Source organism: Vespa mandarinia, chromosome 2 (genome assembly GCF_050613455.1).
Source record: "Vespa mandarinia isolate Hongniang chromosome 2, ASM5061345v1, whole genome shotgun sequence".
Classification (NCBI taxonomy): Eukaryota; Metazoa; Arthropoda; class Insecta; order Hymenoptera; family Vespidae; genus Vespa; species Vespa mandarinia.
In genome coordinates, this window is record NC_140811.1 from 612,202 (window position 1) to 620,929 (window position 8,728).

Below are 8,728 nucleotides of genomic sequence, written 5' to 3' on the forward strand. Positions count from 1 at the left end.
GATACATCTGTATCGATATATCTGTGACTATGAAATTGTAAGATTTTCTAAATTTCTATATCATTTGATTGTTGAATTCAACTTAATTATCTCATCTCGACCTTTATAATTAATATCGTGCTGTAAAGAATTATACAAAGTAATAATATAATTGGCATAGAATATTTCCCGTAATAAATCAATATAAATCAAATGTACATAGATATAAAGATAAATTTGTTCTTAACGATTATCTAAGTAAATAATAATCAATATCTAATATGAGAATGACGTAAATATAAAGCGCTGCGCGATAGAATTTAGTGTGTTGCAATCATAGATTTAGTTCGTCATCTAAATATTTTTTCTTTTAGTCTCTCTTCGGTTTAGTTTCCTTTCTGAACGCGTGCGTTTGGCTTACACATTATATACACATCTTCCAAGTGAACTTAACTTTTTATTCTTCAACATGGCTACCGCCGAAAACCTCACTGTACCAAGTATCGAAACGGAGAAACCGTGAGCGATTTACAAAAATATACTTCTTCGCGTTTGGCAAGCCTAGAAACTACGAGAGTAATACACTCGTGGTTTTGCTAATCGATCGAAAACGTACACCGGTTATGCAATAATAAACTATGATTTTATTTTCGATTCGATTCCGTGTTGTATTTCGTTCAATATCGAGCTTATATTACGACCAATCAGAATAGATTAACGTGGGAGACCGGCTATTCGTTCATTGGTCACGTTAAAACGCGGGTTCTCGATCGTTTATAAATTAATTTTTGGTCTTCTTACTGTAACTGTAAGTTTTTATGTTTTCTTTACATTGTTATTATCTATCTTTTTTTTTGTTTTTTTTTTGTTTTTCTTTCTAGACTCGGAGCGGAATTTGTAATAGGAGCAATTTCGGCTGCGGGCGCTGGATTATTTACTAATCCAGCGGATGTTATTAAGATACGATTGCAGCTCCAAGGAGAACTCGAAGCGAGGGGAGCTTACAAAAAGATATATAAAAATACGTTTCATGCTGCCTATCTCATAGCTAAACACGAAGGAATTTTAGCTTTACAATCTGGTATTGCACCAGCGTTATATTTTCAGGTCGTTCTCAATGGTATACGATTAGGTGTTTATAACACCGCAACAAAGTATGGTTTCATACTGGATAGTAAAGGAAATACGGATATCCTGAAAACTGTACTCATCACAGGATTGTCTGGTTGCTTAGGGGGCGTTCTCGGTAGCCCATTTTACTTGGTAATATATTGGAAATATGTGCAAAATTCAGCTCCTATATTTCTACGCTTATCACGTTAAAGTTAGTTGATGATCAGTAATAAGAAATAATCATTTTGAGATCACAATTGTATCCAATTGAAATAATATTCTTTCTTTTATTTCATCACGAATCATCACACGTTCATAATGATAAATTACCAAAGAATTTATTTTAATCAATTAAAATCTTGATGTCAGGTCAAGACACAAATTCAAGCTCAATCCGCGCAATCTATTGCCGTTGGTTATCAACACGGTCATACAGGAACGTTGTCAGCATTTATAAAACTTTGGAAGCAAGGTGGCATAACTGCGCTATATCGTGGCTGGTATGCCAATATACCTAGATTATTTATTGGATCGTCTACGCAGTTAACTACGTTCAGTTTGGTCTCAGATTTGTTACGTTCTTGGAATGTAAGTGTATTAGGTGGGCAATCGTATGGCGAAGTTATGTCAATTACAATGATTTTTTTTTGCGTTTTCAGATACTTACAGATTATCCTATAACTTTAACTTTCGTTTCTTCGTTAATCGGTGGATCATGTGTAGCTGTCACTATGCAACCTTTTGACGTATTGGCAACAAGATTGTACAATCAAAGTAAGCACGTACATGTATGCACTTTCATTCCATTACAATTATGGTTGATCATTTATGAATTTTACAGGAGCAACAAAAGGTGGAAAAGGTGAGCTCTATAATGGACTCTACGACGCTTTGGTTAAAATAATAAGAACAGAAGGTTTATATGGCTTATATAAAGGAACTTTCCCAACGTGGATGAGAATAGCACCACACACAGTTTTATGTTTAGTATTCTATAAGAAATTAGATCAATTGTACGACGGTATGAGAACGTAAAACGTATTAAATTTATATAAATAATCCATTGTACTGGATACAATGGGAATGTAGATTGTGTACATGTTCATGTAAATATATACAATTAAAATAAGTTAATTTTTTCCGTCAAAAATTACACAATTCGTATATAAAACAAATGATATAACATGCAAATAAATCATGATTCCACTGCCTTCATGATTGCTTTTTATAATACTTTACTTTATCCGTAACGTTATTGATTATGGAGTAAACCATTTATATAACATAGATCGTCTTTTTTTATTAATCATCACGTTCAAAAATTTTAGAAATTTACTATCTAAACGGGCTTTGCATTTACCCTTGATTTCAATCCTTGCGTAATAGATGCTGCAACTTCCATAGTACTTCTACCTCGTGTTTCTGGCAAATAGAATCTAAAAGCAATCAAACAAATTTAATTAATATTATATGTAAGTACGAGTTAAATATTTACTTATGTTAAAATGGTAATATTGTAAAAAACAAAAATTTTTTTATCAATGTACCCAACAAATTGTGCTAGAAGTAAAATACATCCTGTAAAGATAAGAAAGGTGTAAGGGCCGAGTAATTCTTGCATCGTTGGAAATAACATTCCAACAATAAAATTACCACCCCAATTACAAACACTTCCAAGAGACATTGCAACAGGTCTGGGTCCAACATCAAACAATTCTGACCCAATAAAAAAAGGAATTGGACCAAGGCCAATACCATAAAAGATGACATAAAACATTACTGCCACTATGCATACCCATGGCATAAATGAAACTGTATGCTGTAACAATCAAGCAAGTAATAGAAATCAATGTTTTTTTCGCAAAGGAAGTATAAATAGTTTTATAAGATAAACTTACGATTAAAGCTATGGAAGTACATAAAACGATGAGACATCCGATACACAAATAACAACTACTTAATAACACAATTCGTCTATGAAATAATGACATAACAGGAACAGATATCACAGCCATAGCAATATTAGCGAAGCCAGTTCCAAGAGTAGCATATTGTGATCCAGTAGTTCCTAATCCTGCATCTTTAAATATCGAACTCGAATAGTAAAATACTGCACTTATACCAGTTAATTGTTGGCCAAATTGAAGAGAACATACTAGGAGTAAAGGTAATCTAACACTGCGCTCTTTTAATATACGACCTATCGTCCAATTATCTGCCGAGGATTTGGTCACGAATTCGTGTTGTAAACCAGCAACTTCGTTTTGTAATAACATAATATCCATATTACGTAGACGACTTAACTCTGAAATATAATTTTATATTATTAATTTATAATTGTTTTTTCTTATCTCATTATTGGTATTAACTAAATTACTGACCTTTAAGAGCTTTACTCTGTTGTTCCTTAATTATGTATAAATATTTTGGACTTTCTGGCAGTACAAAGGTAAGAAGTAACGCAATTGCACATAAAAGTGAAAATCCTGCTAACATGATATGCCAATTTTCTTCAGTACCTAACATTGTATCAAGTCCTGCAATTTGTCCAAGAAACACACCACATGTGATGCCTAATTGACATAGTACTCCAACAGCACCTCTTAATTTAAGAGGTGCTATTTCTGTCATATACATGGGTAATAAACTAGTAGCTAATCCTCCTGACAGACCTAATGTAAAAAAAAAAAATATATATATATATATTTTATAGGCTATTATTAAGTACTTTTAGATATCGCGTAAAAATTATCCTTACCAACAATTAGTCTGCCTATAAGTAACAATTCAACAGAATTTAATGTTGGTACAAGGAGAAAGAGAATAGCACCTACGATTCCAAATATATTTCCAGTCATCAATGCTCCCTTTCTTCCGAATCTATCCGCTAACCAACTTGCTACCAAAGATCCAGTTACTCCACCAATTAAAAATATTGATACTATGGTAGCCCATAATATCATCATCTCGTTATGAGTCAATTGTATGTCATATCTTTCGATAATACTTTGATTGCAAAAGTTCTGAATTATCTAAAATACAAAAATAATGATTATTTCCTTATTATTTCTATAATGTTCGAATTATAATTTAAACACATTATAAGTAGTTTATCAGAATAAATAATAATTATATAATACTGACCTCTGCAGGATTGTTTAATACACCTAAGCTGTATCCAGCTGGTAACGCGGAACCCAGACAACTTGTAGCTCCTGCCAAGACCAATAAAGGGGTCCATTTACCTGATTCAGGATCAATTTCATTTTCTTCTTTCTAAAAACAATAATTAAGATTTATTATGATTTATTCATTACCAAACACAAACCATAGTTCTTTCTTTTCACAAAAATTATAATTTTTTCTTTTCACAAAAATCATAGTTTTTTCTTTTGTTTGTATAGATCTCGTTTATTTTATATATTTTTATTTTAATATAAAATCAAATAACAACATTTCTCGTAAAAATCATATAAAAAAATGTATATATAAAAAAAAATAAATAAATAAAAACTGTAGTATAATTGTAAAAATATTTTATTAAATATTTTACTAAGGGATTTTGAACATTGAGAATACTTAAATATTTTTGATACTTATGAATATATGAAAATACATTTTTAAAGATACTAATAATTTTTTACATGAATTCATAAATAATAACAAACATATTCAGGTATTCCCATTTAAATTTCCCGCTCTGTATATTCTTTTTAAAAATAATACGAAAGGACTGGTGAATTAAAAAGTTTTCTTTTTGTTAGCGATATTATTAGCGACATTTCGTTACAAAATTATAATTTTAAGATGTGAACCTCACAAAAAAAAAAACCGAAATCAATAAGAACTTATGAGGAATGCATGGCAATGTTCAAAAATGGACACAACTGGATTTATGTTATAAACTAATTAATAATTAAAAATGTGTGTGTATATATATATTATATATAATTACTAATTAGTTTGAAGCTTATTAAGAATTACTTTTATAATTTCATGTAGGACATACATATATACACATATAAACGAAACAATTGCAAATCAAATGTAATGTACGTACATATGGTATATATCGAGTATATTTATAAATTGATCTTTTGCATTAAACAATTTCAACATCATTATGATGATTATAAAATAATAATACAAATAAAATCGAAGAAAATTGCTAGAACGTTAATTGACATTTTGTATAGCAACAACAAACAAAAATAGGAAAATGTATAGCTGATAAATATGACATTGATCGATATTTATTTAGAAATGAAAGTAATAATTAGTTGATTGATGAATTATAAAAATAACTGCGATAGCCCATCTCTGACAGAGATTATGCAATTTACTTTAGAGGATAAATATTTTTGATTAAAACCTTCACCGTTCCTTCTGATTATAAAACTATGATGATATGAGAAACCAATAACCATACCGCTGGAATAAATAAGTATCACAAGCAATATGTAGAGCAATATGTTGCACCCTTGAAGACCAATCACTGAGACAAAATAGATAAGCCAGGGATGGTATGATGGAACAAAACTCAAAAATACCACACATTGTAGAAATACCTGGAAACTAGTCAGATAGCCTATCATGCATTATCACCATTATAATTCAAATGATATTAATTAAATCCTTTCTTTTATACCTACCTTTCCAATCTATTAATATTTAATCATTTTACCAAATTACATCAGTTATAAAATTATAAAACTTTAAAAAATTATAAAAACAAGAAATATACTAGGCTGTATATGGAACATATTTTTCACCAATGAATTTAAACAAATCCTTACAAACAATTTTCTATAAAATGAATGTCTACAATGTAAATAATTAAAATTATTTGGATTTAATTGTATTCGTGTTTTAATATGAAAACATGAATGAAGGATGCATTTCGTTAAGCACATTTAATTATTTATGTGTTTCAATTTTGCAATAATTATTTTTAGCATTAATTAATACCTTATACAAGAAAGAAGACTTTTCAATAATATTATCAATAGTATCACTTATATCCAAATATAAGTTACTAATCGACTATAATGAGACTTTAAGGTTAGAACAGATGACACTATTTACAAAGATCATATAAATTTTATTCTTATTATTTTTATAAATATATTAAATAGGCATGCGTTCTGAACGCAAATGATGAAATATTTTCAGATTTCTATGAAATGAATGAAAGCTTTCATGAGAGAGCAATACATATATAACAATACTGTTTTAATCCTAATATTACAATTTCTGTACTCTTTAATACTGAAATATCAAGTTTCAAAGGAGATAAATAGAAGCAATGATGATATATATATATATATATATATATATATATATATATATATATATGCAATATTACAGTAACGCTTTATATGGTTATATAAAGCATTTGATTTTAAAGGGAACATCTAAAGAAAAAAATCTAAATTAGAATAGATATAAATTATCAGTGCAAAGGTCAAATGATTAATTATGAAATCTAATGAAGATAAAAAATCAGAAAAAATAATTATTATATCATAATAAAGCATGTAAACAAGGAAGTGAACTTATTACTGTTTATATTTATTTAGGCCATTTATATAACACATATATATGCTTATCAATATGACATTTCTAGATTATAACAAATAGTAAATGACGTAAAAGAATTATAAAATTATTTTTTATGCAGCTATATAATAGCAAAAATTAAAGTTCCAATTGTAAAGAAAAAAACAAAAATACGAAGCATATATTTTATAAGATGTTACAATAATCAATAATGCATGATTTTCATAGGAAAGGTATAAAGAATTTTCAAGTCAGTGAGCAAGCAAAGACGATAATAAATTAATATTTTAATATAAGTAATAATTCAAATAATAAATTAAATATTTAATCATTCAAGAAACTTCTGCTTTGATCTTATATAAAATAAAAAGATTGAGAATATAAATATTGTATTAGGACGTAATTCACAAAAATATATAAAACAAACAAAAAAAAAAAAAAATAAATATTGCAAGTTTATATATCGTAAATATTAAAAATCACAGTCCAAATATATAATGAAAATTTTAACTTACAGTCTTTTTTAATTCACCGCTAACTGGCGTGGTTTTCGATACATCGATGCATAGCGCAGAAACGTCTGATTCTATAATTGATTATATAAAATCATAAATTAAATTTCACTCGATAAATCAAATTCAATAGATAATAATACATAATCCCATTTTAAAAATATAATTCTCTCTCAACGATAATAATAATAATTTGTAATAAGGTTAATTTGTAGAATTCAAGAGCTACCTGGTAGCATGTTTAGAAAATATGAAATGCTAAATATGCTGGGTTAAAGTCAAGTAAGAAAGGTTAATGTTCTCGAAATACTATACGTGGCGCTACTGTCTAAAATTAGTTAAAAAACACAGGTGTCCACGTTTAAGGTTAAATCATTTATGTGCATATACACGCGAGTAAATTTCTCTCTCTCTGTATATATATGTTTGATGTTTTTTATAAATTTTTATAAAGAATGAATGGAAAATCTAACTGATAATGATCTTACAATTTCTAATGCATTCAATTTACATTTACGCAGATAAATACGTATGTATTGTACACTAATCCTACAGATAAATCAATCAAAAATGTTAGCGAGTATTAATTGTATTAAGGTTTTTCGTTTCTAAAGAAATCTCCATATGACATCTTATCTTATCTAACTATTAAACAAGGAAATGCAATATGATTATTTGACGAAGCAGGATATAATTCAATAGGACATGTCATTATTAATGCAACTTATCGTTCTTTCTATAAATTTGTCATTTTTTAAATCTTCACCTTCGTACCATGATACTACTTTATTCAGTAATGTTAATTGATCAGCATTATAACGGAATTAATGAGCTTTGAACGCAATAAAGTTATGAATAAAAATAAAATTATTGTCAAAGACAATTTTTATGATTTGTTATAAGTAAATGTTTGAAACAAAAGATCGTACAAGTATAAGTAAATTTTATATTACATGTGTATTATACACGCATAATTTCCAAATTATTTTTATTACCGATAAGAATAATTTAAAAACGTCAGAATTCATTTGCATAAATAATGAAGATAAGAGGAGGAATATTAAAAAAGATACGATCAGAAAGTTAATTTCTTGATGCGTCAGTCTTGTTAAAACGAATAATAAAGAGAAAAAAGAGAGATAAAAAATAGAATCGATTAAACTTACCTTGATTTTCCTCCGTCATTTTAATCCTCAAAGAGTTACGATATTTCAGTTAATACGATTAGAAAGAGAGAGAGAGAGAGAGAGAGAGAGAGAGAGAGAGAGAGAGAGAGAGAGAGAGAGAGAGAGACAAAGAGACAAAGAAAAAGTATGTTTTAAAAAGGCTATTCGCTGACAGCTAGCTTTCGTTTAAACATCCAGTCGCGTACTAAACTGAATGGAACGTGAACTGGTGAACGTCCTTCGACGACAAAAGTACAAATACGACAGCCAACAACGCTTAGTTGTGTTACTTTATCCAAGTTATATCAACCTACTTCATGAATTATAATATCAAAGTTTTGTTACATCAATTCTATTTATAATTATTTATTACGTATGCGTAAGTTCACATTACAATAT

The 8,728-nt window shown here is 28.4% G+C and overlaps 2 protein-coding genes across 4 annotated transcripts; one reads left to right on the forward strand and one right to left on the reverse strand.

The window, feature by feature from the left end:
- Window positions 1-224: 224 nt before the first annotated feature.
- Window positions 225-2,221, forward strand: LOC118451415 (solute carrier family 25 member 35). The gene is made up of 5 exons (XM_035887914.2): window positions 225-498; window positions 861-1,242; window positions 1,462-1,680; window positions 1,752-1,866; window positions 1,934-2,221. The coding sequence occupies exons 1-5, from the start codon at window positions 449-451 to the stop codon at window positions 2,125-2,127; spliced, it is 960 nt and encodes a 319-aa protein (XP_035743807.1). The 5' UTR covers window positions 225-448; the 3' UTR covers window positions 2,128-2,221.
- Window positions 2,117-8,579, reverse strand: LOC118451411 (solute carrier family 2, facilitated glucose transporter member 5). 3 transcript variants are annotated; one of them, XM_085664911.1, is made up of 8 exons: window positions 8,330-8,579; window positions 7,167-7,237; window positions 4,237-4,368; window positions 3,851-4,124; window positions 3,474-3,764; window positions 2,991-3,397; window positions 2,640-2,911; window positions 2,117-2,528 (listed from the first exon to the last, which is right to left on the reverse strand). In XM_085664911.1, exons 1-8 carry the CDS (start codon window positions 8,346-8,348, stop codon window positions 2,432-2,434), a joined length of 1,563 nt encoding a protein of 520 aa, XP_085521037.1. In that variant the 5' UTR covers window positions 8,349-8,579; the 3' UTR covers window positions 2,117-2,431. The 3 variants fall into 3 exon arrangements, with proteins under 3 accessions (XP_085521037.1, XP_035743796.1, XP_035743797.1); XM_035887903.2 differs by lacking the exon at window positions 8,330-8,579 and adding an exon at window positions 7,393-7,565; XM_035887904.2 differs by lacking the exons at window positions 7,167-7,237; window positions 8,330-8,579 and adding an exon at window positions 5,522-5,793.
- Window positions 8,580-8,728: the final 149 nt, after the last annotated feature.

Excerpts from the sequence above, each read along its gene's own strand:
- LOC118451415 (XM_035887914.2), top strand. The coding sequence starts at position 449 with ATGGCTACCGCCGAAAACCTCACTGTACCAAGTATCGAAACGGAGAAA. Across the intron at positions 499-860 it reads AGTATCGAAACGGAGAAACC|ACTCGGAGCGGAATTTGTAA; the intron begins GTGAGCGATTTA and ends TTTTCTTTCTAG. Across the intron at positions 1,243-1,461 it reads TCGGTAGCCCATTTTACTTG|GTCAAGACACAAATTCAAGC; the intron begins GTAATATATTGG and ends TCTTGATGTCAG.
- LOC118451411 (XM_085664911.1), bottom strand. Across the intron at positions 3,398-3,473 it reads ACAGAGTAAAGCTCTTAAAG|AGTTAAGTCGTCTACGTAAT; the intron begins GTCAGTAATTTA and ends ATTATATTTCAG. Across the intron at positions 2,912-2,990 it reads GTACTTCCATAGCTTTAATC|CATACAGTTTCATTTATGCC; the intron begins GTAAGTTTATCT and ends TGATTGTTACAG.